A 23,190-nucleotide genomic window follows, 5' to 3' on the forward strand; every position below is an offset into this window, starting at 1 on the left:
AGCCCGCGGGATTCCGCGGGGAAGTCCCTCCAGGGCCGCGGGCTCCGCCCCTGCTGTCGCCTCAGCCCCTGTCCCCTCGTGGTGCCAACACCTTGACCCGGGTGTGGGGGGACGCGCCGGGTGTCTCGGGAGCCCGACGCTCTGTGGGTGCTCCCCCGAGTATCCAAGGTGGGATCCAAGCCCTTTTCCTGAGAAAGAGTTTCCAGAGAGAGCTGGTGCTGCGCTCCTTCCCTTGAACCCTTTTGGGGTTGGCAGAGAACACCCCCAAGCTGGGGGGGGGGGGGTGTGGGAGGAAACCCCGCTGGATTTGGTGGTCAGCTTCCAGCAGAGAGGGACAAACGTGCCCAAAGAACGGGAATTTGGGATGCCCAAGGGAGCTGAGCAGGACAGGGTTAGTGCAGTGAGGGAGTAGGGCACAGGGCTGGTTGTGGGAGCCACGGGTTCTTGGGATGGGAATAATGGATTCTAGGTGGAATAGGGAAAGGAGACAGGAACGGCCGAACAATCATCCCAAGCCTCTGGGGCTGGAATTCCCCCCTCGACAGGAAATGCGGGGGGGCGGTTCCATTCCTGGTGGGATCCCCCAGGAAGAACTTCTTTATCCCAGAATCACTGAAACTAGAAATACCTTTTTCTGCAAGAGCCAAAGGATTGCTTAGGAAAAGGCGCCGCTCAGGAGAGGGAAAACCAACCCTGCTCCTGGGGGTTTGGGCAGAGCCAAAGAACCTTCTGCTTCCCTTTATGTGAATTACTGGGAGCGATTCCGAGCCAGCCCAGTCCAAGGAGAGCTGGGAGCAGCCAGCTCGGAGCTGGAGGGTGATAAACTGCTTTGGGATGATGGATGAGATCCACCAGTGCTCCGGCTGCCTCCCAGATTTTGGTATCTCCTGAAGAAATTCAATATTAGAATGTTATGTATGGCTCTGCTCTCATTTCCTTACTCTTTTTTCCTTATTACCTTTTTTCCCCAGGAAGGAGCCACATTAGAGTCAGACCCAGAGCTGGGCAGGCTGCCAGAACCCTGGCCAGTTTTCCTTTAATTTCTGGAAAGGTCTGGATTTCATATCCGTGTTGTTCCCTGCGTAGCCACAGACCAGCAGAGGTCCGGAGGGGTCATGGATTATGGGAACTCTGTCAAAATCCAGCCCAGCCAGGTGAACGGTGCCCCCAGTTCATTGGGCAACAGGTTTGCCCTGGGACAGGAGAGCAATGAGCAAACATTCCAGATGTTTCAGCCTCTCCTGGGGATGGGAATGATCAAAACAAGCTGATGTTTAACCCGTGGGGTGAGGTATCCCACGGAGAACTCCAAATGGACACACTGGGATTCATGGGATGCGTTTTAGGAAGAGGAGACCGTCAGCTTCTGGCTTTTCTTGCACCTCACCAAACCCAACCAACGGGTCAATGACAATGTCAATAATAACAATTAGCAACAATAATAATTATAAATATAACAACAACAATTAATAGGGGTTAATAACAGATTAATAGTAATGGATATGCAGCACCTCTGCCTGTCCCAGTCCCAGGAAATGAGCTTCTCCTCAAATTAGGAAGGGATTTAAACCCCTGCGTCACCAGATAAAAACTCGACAGCCAGCAGAAAAACAGATTTTTTCCCAAAAAAACGTCGGTAATGCTGAACATTCTGCTTCAGGGGAGTGTTTGGTCGGGCTGTGGGGTGGGAGCAGGGATGCTCTGCAGGGCCCAGGGCTCGCCACCTGCCTGGCTCCTGCTCCATCATCTCCCAGTCCTCATCTCCCTGCTGTCATTTCCTGCTCCTTTATCTCCCTGCTATTAATTTCCTGTTGCTTCATCTCCCCTATCCATCATCTCCCTGTCCATTATCTCCTTGTTCATTGCCTCCCTGAGCATCATCTCCTGTCCTCTGTCTCCCTGCTCATCATCTCCCCATCCTCCATCTCCCCATCCTCCACATCCCTGCCTCTCATCTCCTGGTCCATCCTTTCCCTGCTCATCATCTCCTGTCCTTTGTCTCTCAGTCCATCAGCTCCTGGTCCATCACCTCCTTGCCCACCACCTTCTCGTCCATCATCTCCCGGTCCATCAGCTCCCGGTCCATCCTTTCCCTGCTCATCACCTTCTGTCCCCTGTCCCCTCCTGCTCCATCACCTTCCAGCCCTTCACCATCCGCCCATCCCTTGTTGGGACGGCAGAGCCGAGATCCCGAGGGATCCGTCGGAGCCCCCCGGGTGCCTCCCGCTCCCCAGCCCCGGCGGGGCCCCTCTGACCCCTTTGGGAGGTCCTTTTCCCCGCCACTGCCCGGAGGCGGCGGCGGCGGCGGGGCGGGACCGGGGGCGGCCCCGGGCACGGTGCCCCGGGAGCAGCGGCGGGAGCGGCGGAGCGGAGATGCCGTACCTGCTCATTAGCACCCAAATCCGCCTGGTGAGTCCCGGCGGGACCCCCGGGGCTGGGGAATTCCGGGGGGCGGGCAGGGACCGACCGGGGCGAGCGGTGGGACCCGCTCAGCCCGCGGTGCGCCCGTCAGCGGTGGCTCCGGTGGCCCGCGGCGATCCCGGGATGGGCTGGCCCTGCTGCTGCTGGGGTGACGCAGGTTTGGGGGACACCCAGCACGGCCCCAGCGCCCGGTGTGGGGTGTCCGGCACAACTCCGTGAGAGCTCCCGGTGCCCACAGCGCGGCTCTGCTGCCCCCCAAACCCTCCCGACTCCCTGGGGAAACTTGCGGCAGGATCCCACGGACGCCAAAGGGCTCCACTTGTCCTGGCGGCTGGGTTCCCCTCGGCCCCCAACAGCCATTCCAGCGTGGAAAACGCGGCCAAGGGAGCGGGGCTGGCAGGAGCCGGGCAGTGGTTGGGATCACTGTTTGGGATCACTGTTTGGGATCAGCGGCTGGGATCACCGTCCGGGAGCACTGATGGGATTGCTGGCTGTCACTATCAGATGAAGCCACAAAGCAAACGTTACCCCCCGGCACTGGCAGCACCCACATCCTGCACCCACATCCTGCAGGATGCTGGAGGAGCCCACAGCCATGTCTTTATCTGGGGGTTCCCTTTTCCTGACAGTCATCCCCCTCCCAAAGCCTGGATCTGCTGGTGCAGTTTGGGGCAGGAAACGGGGACAGTGAAACCAGCAAATGAGCAAAGTGAGGGAGTTGTGATGGACACTGCTACTGCTGCCACTGGAGATGTCCCAAAGGAAGCAGCAGTGGATTGGGAATGGGAAACGTGTGGGGATGCTGCAGCACCAGAGCAGCTGCTGGCAGCAGCACTGGGGATCGTACAAATTGGTTGAGAGATTAAGGATAAGGTACAGGAAGGGACACCTGGATTATGGCACTGGAGGGAGCAGCCTGGAGCAGCAGGGCTCCAGGAGACTTTGGAAACTCTGTTCTTTGCTAAAGGGGCAAAGCAAACATTTCCAGCCTGAAACTTGGCATCGAGCTCAGGCTGGAAACCGAGCGCTTTCCTGGCAGTGGCCCCTCCCAGGATGGGCTGATGGCAATTCCCTTCCCTCAGGGCTCTCACTGGAGCTGTGCTGGGAACAGAGGGTGGCACCACGGGTCACTCACTGCTCCGTGCCTGTCCCACAGGAGGTTGGGCCCACCATGGTGGGTGACGAGCACTCGGATCCCCACCTGATGAGCATCCTGGGGGCCACGAAGAGGAGCACGCTGGGGAACAACTTGTAAGTCCTCCTCTCCTTATTTTCCCAAGAAATGCGGAACATTTTCACTCCTGGCATTCCCCACAGCACCTTCCAGCTGTGCAGTTAATCCCAGGACTCGCATGTGTCCTGTTAATGAGGAATTGCTGCCTGATATTTCACTTGGTTCTTTATTTTCCCTTGCTCTGACCCTGTTCTAGCACCTGACTCACCTTTCCCTCTCTCACTGCCATCCCTGCCTTGCTCTGCCTGTGGCCTTTCTTGGTGGTGCCGAGCCACCCGGGATGCTCATCCACAGTTCTGTCCCATCCCATCCCATCCCATCCCATCCCATCCCATCCCATCCCATCCCATCCCATCCCATCCTCCAGTGCAGCTCAAGGTTTCACCCAAGCCAGCCCTTCCCAACAGCTCCCAAATCTTTTCCATGGGCAGCTGAGCCCCAAGGTTGGAGCTGCTTCCCACTGTGTCACCCCTGACTCCAAGCCCTCCACCTGCATACTCCCAAACTGTGGATATTTGACACTTCTCCATGTCCCCCTCTCTGCCCATGCCGAGTTTGACCCCAGCCTTCGGCCAAACACTCAGAGATGTGACCAGCATCTTCCTCATGGTTTGGCCCAATTTTTTTTTTTTTTCCTTTTTCCCCTCACTTGATATCCCACTTCTTGGTTTTCCCTGGGAAAAAAACCAATGGCAAAGCAAAACAAACCCCCAAATGCGAAAGAACCTGACAGAGAGGAGCAGCTCGATTCCTGCTGTGTCCCATGTGCCATGGTGTGGAGTAGGAGAAGGAGGAAAAGGAGAGGAGGAGAAGGACGAGGCATTACACAGCAGGGGCATCTCATCCCAACATTCCATCTCCTTCCATGCATGGAGCTGGGAAAACCCACCTACTCAGCACCAGCCTGGCACGAACACCAGGTGCTGGATCCTCGGCTGCTGCAGCGTTAAAATCTGAGTGGGGTGGGAAATGTTAATGATGAGGAGATAAAATGTAAGTATTGAGGGCCCCCTCTCCATCCCAGCCGAATTCCTGGGGGGGTTTGCCAGGCTGATCCATCTCCGTGCTGCTATTCCCAAGCCTGTGGGTGGGCAGAGATTGGCAGCAGTGCCAGCGTCGTGCTGCCACCCGCCGCGCCAAGCCCGGAGTTACGCAACGGGATGGGAGACAGAGCGGGGAGAAACACAGCAGCTCCAGGAAAGAACTGGATCCGGAGAGATTTGGGCTAGGATCCCTGGGATTCAGGTGGAAAAGGAAGGCACAGACAGATAAAAGCCCCTGTGCTGCCTGCCCCAGCAGCTGGGGGAGCCACAGTGCTGTAAGGAACAGGAGCACCATGTTCTGCTTGTTTGGGAGAAGGGATACGAGCTTCCTATGGGATCTCCCTGGTGGATTCACCACCTTTCTCCCCTCCCTGTGGCCCGGAGCGTTTTGAGCTGCTCTTGCCCCACCTGCTCCTCGGCACGGCCTGTGTCACAGCTGGGAACTCCGCTGCGTCCCCGCGGCACATCCCCGCGGCCCATCCCTGCGGCACGGCACGTCCTCCCTGCGTGTGCCTGAGCAACAGGCAGTGGGCAAAGTCCCCGGCTGGAATGTGGCTGCTGGCAGCCCCGAGAGCACAGCCACGTGCCAGCGGGGCAAGCCCGGCTGCCTCCTCCAGAATCCCAACCAGGGCTGGGAGCTCCAGGATCTGCACTGTGGCCAAGCAGGATTTTCCATCCCCAACTCCTTCATGAGCAGAGCCTGGCTACGGATGCTGCAAACCCCCTTCCTGTAGCACCTTGGACCCCAAAACTTTAACCATGACCTTACAGGGAGCCTGAAGGAAAAGCCAGAGCAGCACAGACCTGCTGGGAAACTGGGATGTACAGGTGAAGCACTGAAATCCCTGTAAGGAGGGAGCGCACGGATCCTGTTCCGCAGCTCTGCACAGACACACGGCCCCTCATTAAGTGGGGAGCAGGGATGTGGTCCCTGCCCTCCGTGTTGGGGTCAGAGCCCTGGGGGCAGCCAGGTGTGGCAAGGGACAGCCAGATGTGGCAAGGGACAGCCAATCCCTGTCTGGGCACGTCCAGCATCCTTTGATCTTAACTGCAACCCGATGCCTTCCTTTGCATTTGGGAGCTTCCATGTCCCTGCTCCTCCAGGCACAGCCAAACCCCTCCTCAGGGAGCTGAAGGAGAGCTGGGCATAGATCCCAAGGAGGTTGGCTGGTCCATCCCTAAAAATTGCTGCATGCCGAGGACGCTCCTGCCCCATCCCTGTGGGTGCAGCTCTGGGCTCTCTGGGTTTGGTGCACCTGGAGGCAGAGCTGGTGGGACCACAACCCAACCTGTGCCAGGGCACAAGTCCTCTCCAGTCTGGCACGACTCCTCTTTTCCCTGCTGGTATTTACCTGGGAGAAAAGGCTTTGCAGGTATCCCAGCCCCTCCATCCCGACTGGATGCACACGGAGACGGCAGCGTATCCGATACCCACAGGGTGCAGTCTTCATTTCCCTCAACTCACAGCTGTGATAAAGCCCTGGGAACTCTTCCCTCCTGCTTTTAGCTCAGTCACTCCGTTTTTTAGGTTCCTACAAATCCCTGCCTCTGCTACTTCCTCTGAATAATGGGAATAATATTTACCAGCTCCCCCCTGCGAATCTGAAGGGTATGTGGCAACCCTCCTGGAGAAAGCACAGACTTCAAAGACACTTATAATAATGCACATTATCTGTACACCACATCTATAATTACAGCCAAGTACAGTCTGTCTTGAGAAACTGGAAAATCTCTCACATCTCAGGGTTATTTTGTGCTTTAAAGCACTCCCAGCCCCAGCACGGCTCCGAAATCCAAGCAGGAGCAGCTTTGGAAAGGCTTTTGGATCCTTTTTTATCATTATTAGTAGGAAAAGCAGGAGAGGCTTTGTGCAGGTGCCCAAACAGGATCCCCAGGGATCCTGCAGCCTGTCATTATCCGCTTATCCGGCACTGCGAGTCAGCTACAGCTGAGCTGCTCTTGGCTTTGTCCCAAAAGTCAAAGGAAAGGCTGGCACATCCAGTGCCAAAGGTCCCACTGGCCAGCTCAGCTCGGCTGTCCCCACCCAATTCAGCCCAGTTTGTGTCTGGTCCCCTCACTGGGGAGCAGCATCACAGCCCTCGAACTTGTGGGATCAAGGGGTAGGAATGTGGGACAGCTTCTGCTCCAAGCACAGAGCCAGCACAAACCAACTGGGAATCAGAGCTGGACAAGGATCCAGTATCAGTTCCCAGGCACTGCCAGAGCAGAGTAGCCTGGGCTCACCTCACCTGGCACCTCCATGCAGGATGGATGACTACTGGCTTTCCAAAGGTTTCCCACCTGGCTGAAAGCAGCACCTTCTTCCAATCCCCAAATTCCAACAGACTCTCAAACCCACCCAGCTCACAGATGTGCTCTAACATAGGCAGAACGCTGGGATTTCCTTCCTTAGATACACCTGAATCATTCCTCTCCTCCTCCACGAATTCCCAGGTGTGTTAAAAACGTGCTCGCCTGTGTTTACCTGTGAGCCCTCCGCCACAGTGCCAGCCCAGTTACCAAGCAGCACGTGGCTCTGGACACCGGCCCTGAGCCACATTCCCATTTAGCCTGATCCTTCCCTCCCGGACAGGATTCCCGTGGTTTGGCACCGTGGGCTGTGCCTTCCCCTGGGGTTAACCAAGGCCCTGCGTCACACTCGCCCAGCCCGTGCCAGGTGTGGCCGCTGGCCCTACAGGGGTCAGGAGCGAGGCAGGCTCACTTCCACCAGGAAATCCCCGTCTCTGTCCCCCCCAGCTCACCTTATTCCCGTCTTTCCTGGGTGCAGCTGTGAGTACTACGTGAACGACGCTCCGCGCGTGGTCCTGGACAAGCTGGAGAGCCTCGGCTACCGCGTGGTCAGCATGACCGGCGTGGGCCAGACCCTGGTCTGGTGCCTCCACAGGGAATAGCCAGGGAGAATCCGGCGTTCCACACAGATGACATCCTGCTGGAGATCGTCTTCTAGGACTGGCAGCAAATTTTTCCCCCTTATTTCCCTCCTGTCCCAGACTCCAGGCACTCGGGCAGGGGGAGGAAGGGTGTGTGGAGGCAGAGCTGGACCCAGTGGAATTTTGCCATCCCTGTCATTTCCCAAGAGCAGGGGGAGGAAGGTATGCCCAGAATCAGGCAGAGGGAACAGATGGCTCCAGCTCTGCCTTCAGCAGGATGGCAGACTGGCAAACTCCAGCTTTTTACATTTTAATCATGTATTCAGCATGCCCTGGAGGAAGCTCAGTAAGACCTGTCTGCCTCCTCCTCAGGCTGCCCCGGAGAGCTCCGTGCCTTCTCCTGGGCCAGGGGGTTAGGGAGGGACACCAAGCACGGACACCATCCCATCTCATCCCTGAAATCCAAGGAGGAACCACTACACCTACCCCCAGTGCTCCGAGAATCCCTTCCCTTGGCAGCAAGGCCTGTTCCCATCTCAGCAGCACCACCAGACTTCCTGATCCAGACTGCCCTCCAAGCCTAACACGGGGTTCCCAAAGTAACACAGAAAGGTTGTGTGACTATTCCAGGCGCAGGCTCTAATCCCAACACTGCTGGAATGTCTGCAGCCGTGTATGGATCCTGCTGTGGGGGTAACACCAATAAAACATTGCTGCGCAGAGACCAGCGTCCTCCTGTGGGTTGCTTAAAGCTGTGGCCAAAGCCCTCTGGATCCAAGCTTTCAGGGACTAAAAGCTCCAAGGTTTGGTGTTCTGATGGCACCTCTCACACCCTGTCCCACAGGATAGGGCAGCTGCTCTGGGCACACACTGGCAGGGTAACACCTGCACTCTGTGAAGCTCAGGCAGCCACTCCTTCCCCAAACCTGGAAAGGGATAAGGGCTGCATTCCCTGGGAGTTTTTATTCCCACACCACCTTTAAAAAAAAGGAGGTTTATTGACTTAAATTAAGAAACAGCTCTGGGGGGACGGAGGGGTGGGGAGAATCCATACTCTCACACTAAGTGTGGGGACTTTCCTCCTCGTCTTCCCGCTGGAGCTGCTCGATGAGCTGCTGCCTCTCAGCTGCCTGGCGCATCCTCATCATCACCAGGCTCTCGTAGTCCCGCTCGGACACCACCGACGCCTGGGAAGGAGCAGGAAACACACACAACCCGTCAGGACAGCACAGACTCCCAGACCCTCCCCAAATCCCCCTCACAACACCGGTGTTCTGGGCAGGAAGCAATTTGATCCCACAGAAATTGGGTGAGGTGGGTGAAAGCTGCCTGGCTATGGGGAATAACCAGGAATTGTTATTAAAATGATGATTAAAAATAACCAGCGGTAAATGTGGTTGGTGAGGAAAGAGGGACAGACACGGAGCCAGCATTCCATGAGGCTGGATGGGGCATTATTTGGGATGACAAGCTCACCCTGCACCTACCAACGTTGGTGCTCGAAGTCCAGCATACACTTACCCTGTTATTAAGGTTCTAATGCCATAAAAAAAATCAAACCTTCGTGGATTAGTCATGGAAGTGACTAAGTCTGATGGTGCTGAGGCCCTGGCACAGGTGCCCACAGAAGCTGTGGCTGCCCCTGGATCCCTGGAAGTGTTCCAGGCCTAGGCTGGATGGGCTTGGAGGGATAGTGGCAGGGGGTGGGACTGGATGGGCTTTAAGGTCCCTTCCCACCCAAACCATTCCATGATTCCAACAGCTGCTATCAATGACCTTGGAGGTCTTTTCCAACAGGAACAATTCCGTGATTCTAAGCGGCTGCAGAAAGAAAACCACCAGGGATGTTCCCAAACCTGACACAGGAAGGGAACAGTTTTCCAAAGCTCCCGGAGCCTTGCTGCTGTGTGTGGCAGCAACTGTCACGTCAAGGCAGTCGATTGCAGACTCTGCCTAATGAACGTGGGCAGCAGATGACAGCTGCTCTGGTGCTTTGGAACTGCTTCCAAAGCCATTCCACACTGGTAGGTGGCCGCGCTATTTTGGATGTATGAAAGCACTGCAAGGCTTGGAAACATCCAGCTCGTTCCTTGACAGTTCAGGTGGAAATAAAAACGTCTTGAGAGAAGGTGAATGGAAAAAACCCCTTCATGTTCATTTTTCTAGCGAGCGGGTTAAGTGGTGATCGCGGAGAATCACGGAATCCCACACCCACAATGGTTTGGGTGGGAAGGGACCTTAAACATCATCTGGTTCCAACCTCGTGCCCAGGCTGCTCCCACCTGGCTTTGAACACTTCCAGGGATTGGGCAGCCACAGCTTCTCCAGGTATTTAAGGATTTCTTAGGAAGCAGAAGGGACACGAAGGCAATAGCACAGCTACTAAGTCTCCACATGGAAACATGGGCGAGTGCAATTCCTTATCCCATGCCAGCAAAGTGGCTCCTCTGGCTGCGAGGACACAATGAAAGCCCACAACAGATAACAGAACATCAAGTGGGAAATTAAGAGTCTAATTGGTGTCTTAGGAGCCACCTGAGCGAAATGACCTTTGGGTACTGGCAGCAGCAGTCTCTGAGAAAGCACCGATGGCATCAGCCCCCAGCCGGGATCTTTCCAAGTCCCATCCACCAGCCTCAGGAATTTGCTGGGCTGGATGGAAGAGGCTGCGTGAGACTCATGCAGATGAATCACCCACACAAACCTGAAGCCCCACCTCACACTGGGATTGAAATTTAAAACAGACAGGAGATTATCTGCAGCCTGGTTTGGGAGCTCTGCTGACACGAGGAGCCCTCGGAGCGGCAGGAGGGAGAGCAGCCTGATCCAGGTGGGCTCCCAGCACGTGCTCCCGGGTGCGTGAGCGTGGGCTGAGGCTTCGCCACTCCACACACCTACTTCCTGCAATCCTGGCAATTACCAATCGAGTGAAACCCAGTTTCTGACGTGGCTGACTCAGCAAGGGCTTGGCTCAAAACAAACACATCCACGCAGGGAGCTGCAGCCCGGGAAGCAGCGACGGGTGGCACATGAAGGGACGGAGGCGGCAGCGCTGGGGAGCTTTGGCATCCTGGGTCCAACCTGGCTGAATTCCTGGACTCCTGGCTGAGTTCTCCCTGGACTTGCTGCTTCATCCTGGTGAGCGTGGCCAGCCCAGTTCTGCGAGTGCTCCGGCAGCTTCACCTCTCCGCCCCTGGACTCTGGGCTGCTCCAACAGGGCGTAAGTCTCCTTGGCACTCCATTCTCCCAACGCTGCCTCCCGCGTTGTGGCTTTTTACATCCCCCTTCGCCCGTATTCCCTGGGTTCCTTCGGTGGCACTGAGTCACCGTCCCGTTCCCAGCCACCCACGGCGCTTTTCCGGCGGTGCCCCTCCACAGAAGGTGCCCGGTTACCATGGCACCCGAGTGCCCTTCTGTTCTAGATGCCAGATTAGATCTGTTCTCATGGTGACTGTGCCTCTGCTGTTCCCCACCAGCCCGGAGCCGCAGCACGCGTTTAACGAGCTCGCTCGCACGCCGCCGCTCCTCTCCGCTCCAGGAGGAGACTCCCTGAGATCCAAGCTGAGCCAAGTGCTCCTTGCCACGGCGTGGAGTTTGCATTTCTTGCACTACCAGCCTCCCCGTGTTCCTCGCAGCTCCGGGAACGGGGCAGGAAGAAGTTGCTCCCGTTGCGTGGCTCGCTGCTGATCCCTCGGCTCCCGCCTGTGAGGAGTCAGCACTGCTGCTCCTCGCTGCCTTCCCTCGGCATGGATACTTGGCGCAGGGGGTCCATCAAGTCCACCACCTTCTTCCGGCGCTTCTCCCTCAGGAGGCACAAAAAGCTGGGCAACCAAGTCATCATCCTGAACCAGAACAGCCACACGCTGGACACGGACGGCCAGAAGAGGGAATGCTTGAGGGATCTGAAGGACAAGTCTGAGTACCTGTCCTGTCAGAGCGAGCAGAACCTGGCCAAGGCACAAGCCCCTCCCAAGCCTCCCCGGCTGTACCTGGACAGTTCCAGCTGCCCCAACATCATCGATCACACAGATTCCCACTCCAACCTCTCCTTTTCCGATGCTGCTCCGTACCACAAAGCCTCTCCAACGCACAAGGACCAGGCTACAGACCACGGCCCCTCAGAGGCAGGTCTCCAGAACAGCACCACTCTTCCCGACCTGGCTGACCCCTTCCTGTCCTTCAAAGTGGATTTGGGGCTATCGCTGCTCGAGGATGTGCTGCAGACCCTCAGGAAACAGAACCCGAGGGATTACGCCATTTGAAGGTACTCCTTGTCCATCACATCCCAGTTACTCACTGCTGCTGCCACTTCCTCCGACCCCGGCGGGAGGAAGGATGCTGGAGCGTGCCTGTTGTGTGTGGCCTGTTTTGTTGTCCTCGCCTCACCCACCAGAGATCATCCCTGTCCTGGCCAAGGAATCCTCTGGAGCAGAGCTCATGGGCTACGTGCTCAGGTGAGAGCACTGTCTGCTGTCTCCTGGGCAACTTTCCACTCTCCACCCCAGGAATTTCCCACACTGAACTGCACGTCCCCTCCTCGGGGAAGACTGGCGTTTTTTGGGAAAGACTTACTTTGGGGATGTAACACTGGGGGGCAGGGACACACAGGGATTTGGCACGGATCACTTGTGGAGCAGCAGGCAGCCTGCAAGGAGGCAGCAGCACTGCACCCCAAAGGCAAAGCTTTGAGGGCTGAGGGACGGGAACTGGGGCTTCTCCTCCCACCGTGTCTGGATGTGAAAGCTCAAAGCTGCTCCTCCGTTTTTTCTCTGCCTCCTTGTGGGTTTCTTCTCCCCTAACTCCAGTGCAGGTGGCACTCCCAGCCTGGAAACAGGTAAGCATCCATGTAGGCTCCTGATACAGCACCAGCAGTGGATTTACCCTCCTGGCAGGAGAAGAGATGTCTCTGACACTGCTGCCTCACGCATGCACTGAGCTCCCAGCTGTACAGACATGGAAGAATAAATGTATCTGTGACTGGAAGTGTCTGGTTGCCTCATTTCTTTGGGAGCAAGCCACAGAAACCCCAGGCACCAGGAGCACAGGGTATCTGGAGCAGCCCAGACCCATCCTCCCTGGCACTGCAGGGTTTTATGAGGGGAGGGGAACCAGTGTGGCTCTGCTTCTCTGGGCTGGGGGAAGGACAGAGCTGCTGGGACCTGAGGAGAGCTCACACAGCTCGGGACAAGACAGGAACAGTTCCCCACCCTGAGCTGGGCAGTGGGAAGGGCTTTGCCAGGCTGAGAACATTCTGGGCAGCATCAGGACAAACTGCTGAAATAAACTACCAGTTCTTGCCTTTTTGACTATTAGGGCTCTTTTAAAAAATAACAATAATAAAACCTCCACGCCCCCAGATAACCAGGAGCTTTGGAAGCGGCCAAAGCAACCTGCAGGGATATTCCAGGGAAAGCACAGCTGCCTCTTACCCTGTAAGATTCACCTCCCAAAGTCAGATAACAGGAAATAAACCCTCTGAAACCTCAAAGGAGTTTAGAAAAGGTGCAAGAGTGCCAGGCAGGAGGCTCTTCTCAGGACTGAGTGGCTGAGGAGCACTGGCAGGGAAATCCCACTGCAGGAGCAGGGAAAACATTCCCAAAATCGAGTGTTCCACGCTGCTGGAGTGGCAAAACAAGCTCTCCACAGCCGCTGCGTGTGCTTTGAACCATCACACAGCCACTGCTCTCAATAGCCTGGAGGTAACACTGGCCAAGCCACAGCTCTTGAATTCCAAGGGCAACTGGAGCTGCTTGGCTCCAGCAGCTCTCCAGGAACTGCTGGACAACTGTGCACCTGTTGCTGCAGGAGACAACAAGGCTGTGGAAGCAGAGCAGCCTCCTCACAGCACAGCTTCCACCTGGGAGCTGCTTCCAAACCCCTCTGGCTGGGGTCTGGCTGTCCTTCACCGGCAGATTTTTGGGCTGCCTGTCCCAGACAAGGAGCAGAGGATGAGTAGGGAGCATGTTGCCATGAGAACACTGCAGGTTTGGGCTGTTTCCTGGAGCAGAGCAGGGAAGGAGCTGCTTTTGCACAGAGTGGGAAGAGAACGGGGGTGGATTCAGACAAAAACAGAGGGGGGAAGCAAATAGGAAGCAAGAGCAGCTTAAATCAGAATGAGGTAAGTGCAGCCTGGAAGCAGGAACGTGGAGCCTGGTGGCTGGGAAGCCAGGCTGGGTGTGAAAGGAAGAGGCAGGGGGAAAAGGGATCTGGGAGCTCACTCTGCACAGTCTTCAACTAGAGGGCACAAGTTAAGTCAGCTGGAAGCAGATCGGCCAAGGGGAGCTGTTAACACATTACAGGTTTTAGAAGCATCCTACTGGATGCAGCAGGAGGATTTGGAGAGGGTCTGGAGTAGGAACAAGGACAAACAGGAAGGAGAGCAGCTTGGAGATCCAAGGCTGCAGTGCAATCACAGCTTCTCACAGGTAAGAGCAGCAGAAAGGACAGCCAAGCACCAGCAGTGCGACTCCTGGGAAGGATGCAGGTCCCTGGCAGCAGCTCCTCGCCATGCCCAGAGCCAGGTGGGATTGAGGAGGCTGTGCAGGGCAGAGCTGAGTCACCAGCACCCTGTGCTGCTTTCCTGCTCTCCCTGCTGCCTCACCACACTAATCCTGCACCGCAGGCAGACGCTGCACTTCCACACCAACAAGCTTTGGGCATGGGAACAGGCCAGGACACACTCGGGGATCTGAACCCACGCAGGCTGGAATCCACTACCGAGCTCCGACCACACCAGCAGCCCCCTTCGGCAGGAACGGGCCAGCTCTCACTCTCTGCTAGTGAGAAATTCACTAATAACCTGGTTTGGAGTCTGCTTTTTGCCTCAGTTTCCCTCCTAACCCTCTGGTGAATCTCCTGTGGCTGCAGGACTCTCCCTGGTCCTGCATGGACAGGATAACAACCAGGCATTCTGATGTACAATTACAAATAATATAAATAAAGTGCTTAATAAAACATCAAGAGAGTGAATGCACTGGAACAATCTCAGAAGCTTGAAATATTTAGGGAGTGAACACACAAAAAGGGCATTCAGTTTGGATATTGCTTTCCTCCTCCCTCCTGCAGACCCTAAGGAACAGAGGTTTGCTTCCAGCACTGAAATTTCCTCCTCCTGTGAACGCTGTGATGTAACCAAGGCTCCTAAAGAACTTCTCAGCAGCTCTCACCCAGAGGATTCCAACAGTCAACACATTTTAAAAAATCCCATCAAAGTGGCACTGGAGGCTTTGGGCTGAGCAAGGAACACCCTTGCTCTTCACTTGGGACAAAGGGAATGTGTGAAGATCCAGTCATCCAAATAGCTCCAGCTCCCAGTGTGCTGCTGCCCAGGCAAGAGGTCCTTTAGAAAGCCACTGATCCAGCACAGAAAGGCTGCTGGGGAAGCCAGGCCTGGCACCAAGAGCTTCTATGTGACCACAGCTACAGAGCACACTGAGATTTGGGTTGTTACAGCACCAGATTTGCATCCCACAGCCCACTGTCCTTACCTGGGAGGTCCTGGGCTGGCTGGTGCTGTCAGGGAGGACGGTGCTGGGGTGGCTCCGGGGCTGGCCTTCCAGCCAGGAAATCTTCAGGGGGTTATTTAGCAGGCCAACCTCATTCTTCACAGCCATCTCCTGGCAGGGAAAACATCCTTCCATCACCACCCGAATTCCAGACCCTGCTCCCTCACAGGTCACTAAGAATTGTGCTCCCATCTCAGGCTGGCCTCAAGGCCAAGTAGGGAACAAACAAGACCAATCTCTGGAAGTGCTCCAGGCCAGGCTGGACGGGGCTTGGAGCAACCTGGGATAGTGGGAGGTGTCCCTGCCTGTGGCAGGGGGCTTGAATTGGACGATCTTTCAAGGGCCCTTCAAACCCAAACCATCCTCTGATTCCATTCCATAAGAATTTAAGGATCCTTCCAACCTAAAGCATTCCGTGACTCTCAGATTTCACTACATGGGAAGCACCTTTACAGTCCACACCCCTGCCAATAGTTTTGATAAACAGGTCACACACAGTTCTGGGGGGTTTTATTACTTGGATGTGAGTGAAAGAATAGCAAACAAGGAATAGAGACTCTTGTACAGCCCAAGCTGATGGAACCACTAAAATTTAAGGTAACTGATGATTTCTGCTCCCACGGCCACATGAATTATTCTAACTCACAGTGAGCCAAGACATTTTGGGTTGTTTTTCACTGCAAATGCCTGGTATCACCTCCAAAACACAAAAGCCCAACTCCAAGGTATTTCACCTTCAGAGAGAGCTGAGTAAGTGCTCGGTGCCTGATCTTTAAGGCAGCGCCTCTTCCCTCAGCCTGTTCCATGCACAACCTGTTTATGCGCCTGATCTCCGGGTCTGTGCCTCCAGCTGTGCCACTCCCTTCGTGCCTCTGTGCCTTCAGACTCTCATTACCCTTCTCCACTGCCTTAATGACAGGGCAGTGTCCTGGCTGTCACCCCGTCCTGTGCCACCCCCAGCACACCCAGCAGGGGCTCTGCACACTCACAGCTGCCTTCACCGTGGCAAATTCCACCACTGCACTCCCAGTCTTCCTGCTGGAGATCAACAAATTGAGCACATCTCCATACTGTGGAAAGAAGGAAAGGAAGAAAGGGAAGTTAATAACAGAGCCAGGAGAGACGTCAAGTTCATTTATCAAATGAACACAAGAGAAAACATGTGTTTTCACAGACATGAGGCTTGAGCTGGCACCATTTCTGTCCTGCTTCCACTGATCCCACCATTTCTGTCCCTCCAGGAAATAATCTGGGAAGACATGGAGCTCCACACTTGGCTCCCAGCAAGCCCCGGTGCAAGAGGGCTGCTGAGCTCAGAGCCAGAGTTTAGAGGGAAAATAAAGATGCCAGGCTGGGATTGATCAGATCAAAGGCTTGTCTGTGCCTGTCTCTGCACTTCCCACAGCAGGGATGTGGAGTGCTTGAAGAGAAGGAAAGAGTGCACCACAGCCACAGAGCCAGACTAAGTGGGCAGGGAGCATCCAGGGGGAAGAGCCTGCTGCTGCTCTGCTTCAGCAGGAGTCCCTGCTGGGAGCCAGGCAGAGCTGTAAGCTGGGAAACAGCTCCCAGCTCACGGATCAAAGGATCCAACTTGGTTCAAAGGTTGGATTTGATGCTTTAAGAGATCTTTTCCAACCTTAATTGACTCCACGATCATGCTGATGAGCTCTGAAAACTGCATGAGAAAGATGAAAAAAAAAGTGAGCCACTCCAGCTTATAGCTTACAAGGGAGTGGAGGGACAGGACACAGGGAATGGCTTCAAACTGGATATTTAGATCAGATTATCTGTTCAGATGAGATTGTTAAGATAAAATCCTTCCCTGTGCAGGTGCTGAGACCCCAGCACAGGGTGCCCAGAGAAGATGGGGCTGCCCCATCCCTGGCAGTGTCCAAGGCCAGGCTGGATGGGGCTTGGAGCAACCTGGGATAGTGGACGGGGTCCCTTCCCATGGCAAAGGGTGGAGCTGAATCATTTTTAAGGTCACTTGCAACCCAAACCATTCCATGATTCTGTGATATGCAGCTTCCCAGAATTCACTCTCCTTACAGCACTGAGAGCAGGGGAAGACCCAGTGATAAACAGGGAAGAGCGCCAGACAGGACCTTCTGCAGGATCTGCAACAGCACATCTTTGGAGTATCCTCCTCTCGTCTCATCTTCCTTCCTGCATTTCCACCTGAGCTGGGAAACAAAGGGCAGGAGTTCATCTTTCCCGTTCGGATGCGCTGCCTGCTCAAGCAGCTGCCACCCCCCTGCACATTCCCCACGTCTGCTATTTACAGCCACACTCCCGGGCCTGCCAAGACAGTGATCTCAGCTTGGGAGTGAGCACAGGGAACAAACTGTTTGGGGAACAGGGAGAAACGCTGCTGCTCGCTGGGATAAAAAAAGATCGAACTTGAAAGGATGCTAATGGCTCTGCCAGGGTAATTAGCAGATGTTTCCCTGTGCTTGAAGCACAGACAACTCAATCCTAGGCTCAGAAATCTGGAGCAGACAAAGAAAAGGTGAGGGAGGGAGGAATTCTAACAGCAAGGACAGGAGCTGTTCACCTGATGATGCACATTCCATGGGGGAATTTAACCTCCAGTGTTAAGAAGGAAGTGCCAGCTCAGCAGGGTTGAAGCGTTCCTGCTGTTATCCACCACATTCTACCAGTTTTCACCAAAACCGAGCTTTCTGAGGATGTCTTACCTTGAGCTTAGGAGTTACTTTGCTTTCTGCTGCATTTCTTTCCTGCTTGCCTAAAGAGAGAGAAAGCCAACAAAAAAAAAGATGGAGAGGACATGGGTGAAAATCCCTCAGCATTTAGCACAACATTTTTTCTGAGAACATACATCTGATGTCAGGAAACACTTTGGGATTTCTACTGGACCATTCCAGCCCCAAAAACCTTGTGCAACAGGAACTGCAGCACAAACTGAATATTCCATGGCAGCACTTTTCCCCTCTAGAAAGCCCAGACTTGCTGCTAGGAACGGGTCAGCAAAAATACAAGTAGGAGACCTGTTCTGAGGCATTTTTCCCTGCAAGAGGGTTGTGCTGGGATAACTGGAAAAGCAGAGTGTAGACGGCTGCCAGAGAGCCCAGTGCCCCCTGCAGGCGAGGGCTCCGGGCTCCCCCGTGCTCACCCCGGCTGCGCTGCTCCCTTTCCAGGCGGATCTGCTCCCTGACGAGCCTCTGCTGCTCCTCCAGCTGCCGGGAGCCCTCCTCACGCAGGCGGATTATCTGCGGCACAGGGAACATGACACGGACACCTGAGGCACAGACCCAGGGCTGGAACGCCAGCTGGACACTTCCAAGGACAGCTTGGGCCTCACTCCCATCTCCTGGGACACCTCTCCAGCCAGCTCCGCTGGGACAGCTCCAAAAGGAGCAACCTGCTCTGGGGAAGGTGGCCCTGAGCATGGCAGGGAGTGGAACCGGATGGGCTTTAAGGTCCCTTCCAACTCAAACCGTTCCAGGATTCTCTGATTCACAGAGCCTTTTAATCCCAAAGGTTGAAGGACTGCTATCCAGAGATTCGCTGCACCTCATCTCATGGATTTCATCCTGAATGGAAATACTTCCAGCAATTCTTCTCAAAAATAGCAGAGAGAACTAAGAATTTATCCTTACCTCTTCTTCTAATGATCTCGTTATCCTGACCTCCTCCTCTTCGTTCTCCTGGCACTGGGCTTCCCGTTCTCTGGCTTCAAGATCTGCAGAGAAAGAAACAGAATTAAAACAATCCCAAGAGAATCTGAATTTCCCCTGCAGACCAGAGGGAGATGGAAAGATCACAAACTTGGCTACAGCTACACCAATATCCTGCTAGCTCTGCTGCCTCTCCTCTGCCCCCACACACCAAAGGAGTCTTAGCAGTCCTCAAACTCCCTAATTCCCAGAGCAGGACCTAATTCCCTCCTTCCCAGAGCAGGACCACCCCAGCTATGGCTGTGGGAGGAGATTCCAGGTGGCTCCTGCACTGCACTGGGCACGAAGAAACCAGGGTCATCCCACATGGATGGACCGATCCCTGGGGAATTCCTGTCACAGAGAAATGCAAACACCCAGCTGAGGGAGACTTCAGGAGACGTGAGGGTTTGATTTTCTTACCAAGCTTTACTTTCTTCCTCTTCTCATCGAGCTTCTGTGTCCTTGCTGCAGCCTCCTTCTTCGCCCTCCTCACCCTGTCATAGGCTGCCTGCCAAGGAACCAGCACTACAGTGGGGAACTATGGAAACCGGGAGAGAAACTGGAAAGCAGGGAATACAACGACATCAGGGATTGAAACCCTGCCAGCAGGGGTGAAGCATCTGCTGCTTCTTGGGCTACGAGCTCTGCCAGCACTTGAAAAGAGGAGCCAGTTGATGTTTTTAGCTCTCACCACCTGGAATCAGCACTTTGTTCCCTCCTGAGCTTATCTGGAGAGAGTTCCTTGCTCATTTCTGGTTTGTTTTTATTCTTCCCAGGGACATTTCCAGGTTCTTTCAGGCCTTGGGCAGTGGGTTCTCAGCCACTTCCTCACAGCTCCAGAAGGATCCAAGCTCTCCTGTGTCCCAGCTTGGAGCCTCAGGAATTGCATGCAGGTATTACTCATGTGCCAGCCCCTGACTCGAGGGGAATGGCAGATACACCGTTGCCACGGGAACTAGGGGTCCCTGAGTCAGGGATGGCTATCACTGGTGTTATCAAACGGGATATGCCCCGGTCCAGCACATTATTAAAGGCACCAGCTCAGGGCAGAGCAGCAAATCACAAGCACCACATTTCTCCAAGCTGTTACCTGGCATCTGAGATTTGATCTCACAGAGAGAGAATTATTGGGAACAACAGCTGGGATTTGTATTCATGGAGTCTCTGTCGGAGCAGAGAGCAGGACAGGCAGGAATACAGTTCCCAGCAACAGCCCAAAGTCCCACCCTTCCCAAGGGAGCATCCTTACCCTGGCTGCTGCATCTGTGAGCACGGCCAAGGCCTGGGAGAGCTGGTGGAAGATTTCCGCTGGGAAGGAGAAGAAATAAGGGCAAGATGAGGGAAAGCAGGTGAGGGACCTGGGGAAGAACCAGGAAAGACAGTTCCTGTGGGAATGTCTCTCCAAGGAAGAAAAATCACCTTTCCAAAGTGTTTGTAAGCCTGGTAGAGACCAGGGCCACCTCGACTCAAAGGTGTTACACAAACTTGAGAGCAAATAAAGAAACAAAACTTGGGATTGTTTCATTTTAAGAGAAATCTTGGAACACATAAACTTATTTTTTCTTATTTTGGGTTGCAATATCTCCTTCACGCCACATTTGGCTGGAGCTCACAATTTCCTTCTCCCTCTCAGTCCTTTTCCTTCAACTTCCTCTTGTTTGTGTACAAACACACCATCAGGAAGTCCCACTTATGTTGGACTGGAAGTTGTTGCATTACAGCCATCTATCCTTTAGAAGTCTTTCTTCTTGTCCTGTTATAAGCATTGGCAGATTATGCTTATTTTCATGAAGGTGAATTATCAGTACTGACACACAAGAAAGAAACTAATTGCTAACTCCACAAGCTCCATCCACAGCAAGCACGTGCTGCAGGCTGCTGGAATTCCCCCTTCCATGCCTCCAGCTTTTCAGCCCGACACCCAAACCTGGCATTTTTCCTCAAGATTGCTGCCCCTCCTCCTGGAAGGGGATGGGGACGAGCTGGAGGCTTCCCCACACCCTTCCCCTCACTCCTCAGCCTCCTGCAGGTACAACCCCCCAGATCTTCCCTCGTGGCTGTTACTTTTTACCACTGCTGCTCTCCAAAGCAGGGCAGCCTGCCAGGAAGCCAGGCCTTGCTCCCAGTTTGGGTGAGCTCAGCCAACACTCAGGGCTTTTCCCCTACCAGAAACGGGCCCTGCCCACAGATAATAGGATTTATGGGGTGCTGGTGAAGTTTGGATTGTGAGAGACAGGGATTAAAGCAGCGTCCAAGCAGCCAAAGGTTGGGAAGATCTGGAGAGGTGCAACTGTAATTCCAGCACTGCCCCAACGCTGGTGTTTCTAAACCCAGCAGGGACTGTTCAGCCTGAAAAAGCAGAGTTAACACCAATGGGAGCAACTCCCAGCCCTGTGTGTATTCCCAGGGACACCCAGGCACTCCCTCAGCACCCAGGGAAGCAGAGCCACTTCCAGGGGCCTGCAGAAGTGAGAACTGCCAGGAAGAGCTGCTCCATCTCACCTGCCCGAGGGTTGTCCGGGTTCTTGTCTGGGTGGCAGGTCAGGGCCTTCTGCCGGAACGCTGTCTTCACCTGCGGGGCCACACTGGGAGTTACTGGGGGGAACTGGTTTGTCTCTGCCCAAAAAGGCAACTTGGAAAACCAAGGTCAAGGGTAACCCGCCAGGCCCCGTGTCTGGAGGGAGTTGGAGCTATTAAAAGCTGTTTTTAGTTCCAGGTGTCTTGTGTTGGAGCAGGGAAACCTCAGGTAAAAAAATGGGAGAGGGAAAAAAAGGGGAGAGGAGAAAGAAAAAGGGAGAGAAGGGAAAAGAGGGGAGACGATAAAAAAAGGGAAGAGGAAAAAAAATAAGGGGAAAGGAAACCAAAGAGGGGGAAGGAAAGGAAAAAGAATAAGAGAGGGGGAAAAAAAAAAGGGGGAGAGGATAAAAAAATGGGGAAGGGAAAAAAACCAGAGAGAGAGCCAAAAAGAGGGAAAGGGAAGCAAAAATGGGAAAGGAAAAAAGGGGGGGAGGAAAAAAAGGGGGAAGGGGAACCAAAAAGAGGAAAGGGAAAAAGGGGGAAAGAGAAAAAAAAAAAAAAAAAAAAGAGGGAAGGGAAAGGGAAAAATGGGGAAAGGGAAAAAGAAGTGGAAAGGAAAAAAAAAGGGGGAAAGGAAAAAAGGAAGCCGCTCTGTCCCACTCCCAACCAATTCCCTACTAAAACAAGTGGAAAAAGTTGTGTCCCGGCCCCACCTGGTGGACAAAGCTGCCGGGATTGGGAATGTGCAGGAAAAGCCCTGCAGATGATCCCACCTCCTGCGTTAGAGTCCAGCTGAGGGAGACTCGTATCCTCCCCGGGCTCCATCCTCCAACATCCCCTCTCAGCAAAGAATTCCTTCCCAATGTCCCACCTAACCCTGCTCTCTGGCAGTGGGAAGCCGTTCCCCCTTGTCCTGTTTTTCCAAGCCCTTGTCCAAAGCCCCTCTGCAGCTCTCTCCGAGCTTCCTTCTTATGTTTAGCACCGACTACCCCAAAAAATTCAATTGAAAACCGGGAACGCCTAATTCCAACCCTACAAAATGAGCCACGTGGCTTTTGGGCACTCGGACAAACTTCTTAACAACGGGATGTTTTGATAAAGGCGGAAATTTTCCTTCTGGAAGCACACAAAGGAACGAGAGGAACAGTGTCCCAGCCCAACCTTGCAGTTCTCTCCAAGCCATCTCCTCCTCCAAAGGCGGGTCTTGCCCCGCAGGATTGAGAAGGGACAGGGGTGAATTGAGGGAACGACGCCAATCCCAGTAAAACCGGGACGGGACAACGCCAAAATCAGTAAAACCGGGCTTTGCCCGAGGTTTGACAGCTCCGGTCCCTCAGCAGCGCTGGGAGCAGCCCCTCAGCTCAGCACTGGGGAGCAGCACGCGCCGCGCCGGGAACACGCCGCTCCCGAGGACACCGGGACAGGGAGGGAGGGAGGGGACAATAGGAGCCCGTCCCGAGCCGCCCGCGCCCCTCACCTCCTTCTCGGACGCCTTCTCCCCTATCCCCAGCAGCCCGTAGAGGTCCCGCTCCAACAGCTCCTTATCCACCGCCATCTTCGCGCTTCCCGGTTCCGCTCCCGGCGCCGCGGTCGCTGGGAAGTGTAGTCCCCACAGGCCGCCGCGCCACGCACCGCGCGGGAAGGTTGGACTACAAGCACCGCGATGCACCGCGCGGTCCCAGTGGAAGGGCACGACCAGGGTGCGCAGCGCGATGCTGGGCATGCCGGGTGGTGTAGTTCTTTAGCGGCGGCTGCGAGCGGGGAGAAGCTGGAGGAAAACTACAAGTCCCGTGGGGCCGTGCGCGGGCACCGAGCCCTTAGGGAAAAGTGCACGGGCGTCCTGCTGTCCGGCAAGGTCCCCACTGACCGCGTCCCCAAGTGCCACTTACAGATCCACAT

General features: G+C 54.8%; 3 protein-coding genes across 4 annotated transcripts; 2 read left to right on the forward strand and 1 right to left on the reverse strand.

Annotated features, from left to right (window-relative positions):
* The first annotated feature begins 2,302 nt into the window (after nucleotides 1-2,302).
* Nucleotides 2,303-7,982, forward strand: GCHFR (GTP cyclohydrolase I feedback regulator). Its single transcript, XM_032112009.1, has 3 exons — nucleotides 2,303-2,409; nucleotides 3,578-3,672; nucleotides 7,487-7,982. The coding sequence occupies exons 1-3, from the start codon at nucleotides 2,374-2,376 to the stop codon at nucleotides 7,608-7,610; spliced, it is 255 nt and encodes an 84-aa protein (XP_031967900.1). The 5' UTR covers nucleotides 2,303-2,373; the 3' UTR covers nucleotides 7,611-7,982.
* Nucleotides 7,983-8,567: 585 nt separating this feature from the next.
* DNAJC17 (DnaJ heat shock protein family (Hsp40) member C17) lies at nucleotides 8,568-22,885 on the reverse strand. 2 transcript variants are annotated; one of them, XM_032111919.1, is made up of 11 exons: nucleotides 22,769-22,884; nucleotides 21,277-21,346; nucleotides 20,024-20,082; nucleotides 19,195-19,282; nucleotides 18,715-18,797; nucleotides 18,228-18,324; nucleotides 17,791-17,840; nucleotides 17,200-17,277; nucleotides 16,084-16,164; nucleotides 15,077-15,205; nucleotides 8,568-8,776 (listed from the first exon to the last, which is right to left on the reverse strand). In XM_032111919.1, exons 1-11 carry the CDS (start codon nucleotides 22,844-22,846, stop codon nucleotides 8,651-8,653), a joined length of 939 nt encoding a protein of 312 aa, XP_031967810.1. In that variant the 5' UTR covers nucleotides 22,847-22,884; the 3' UTR covers nucleotides 8,568-8,650. The 2 variants fall into 2 exon arrangements, with proteins under 2 accessions (XP_031967810.1, XP_031967811.1); XM_032111920.1 differs by lacking the exon at nucleotides 8,568-8,776 and adding an exon at nucleotides 12,467-12,532 and having other exon boundaries at nucleotides 22,769-22,885.
* On the forward strand, nucleotides 10,353-12,572 carry C6H15orf62 (chromosome 6 C15orf62 homolog). The gene is made up of 2 exons (XM_032112007.1): nucleotides 10,353-10,809; nucleotides 11,066-12,572. Exon 2 carries the CDS (start codon nucleotides 11,336-11,338, stop codon nucleotides 11,849-11,851), a length of 516 nt encoding a protein of 171 aa, XP_031967898.1. The 5' UTR covers nucleotides 10,353-10,809; nucleotides 11,066-11,335; the 3' UTR covers nucleotides 11,852-12,572.
* Nucleotides 22,886-23,190: the final 305 nt, after the last annotated feature.

The sequence above is a fragment of the Corvus moneduloides genome, chromosome 6 (assembly GCF_009650955.1).
Source record: "Corvus moneduloides isolate bCorMon1 chromosome 6, bCorMon1.pri, whole genome shotgun sequence".
NCBI lineage: Eukaryota > Metazoa > Chordata > Aves > Passeriformes > Corvidae > Corvus > Corvus moneduloides.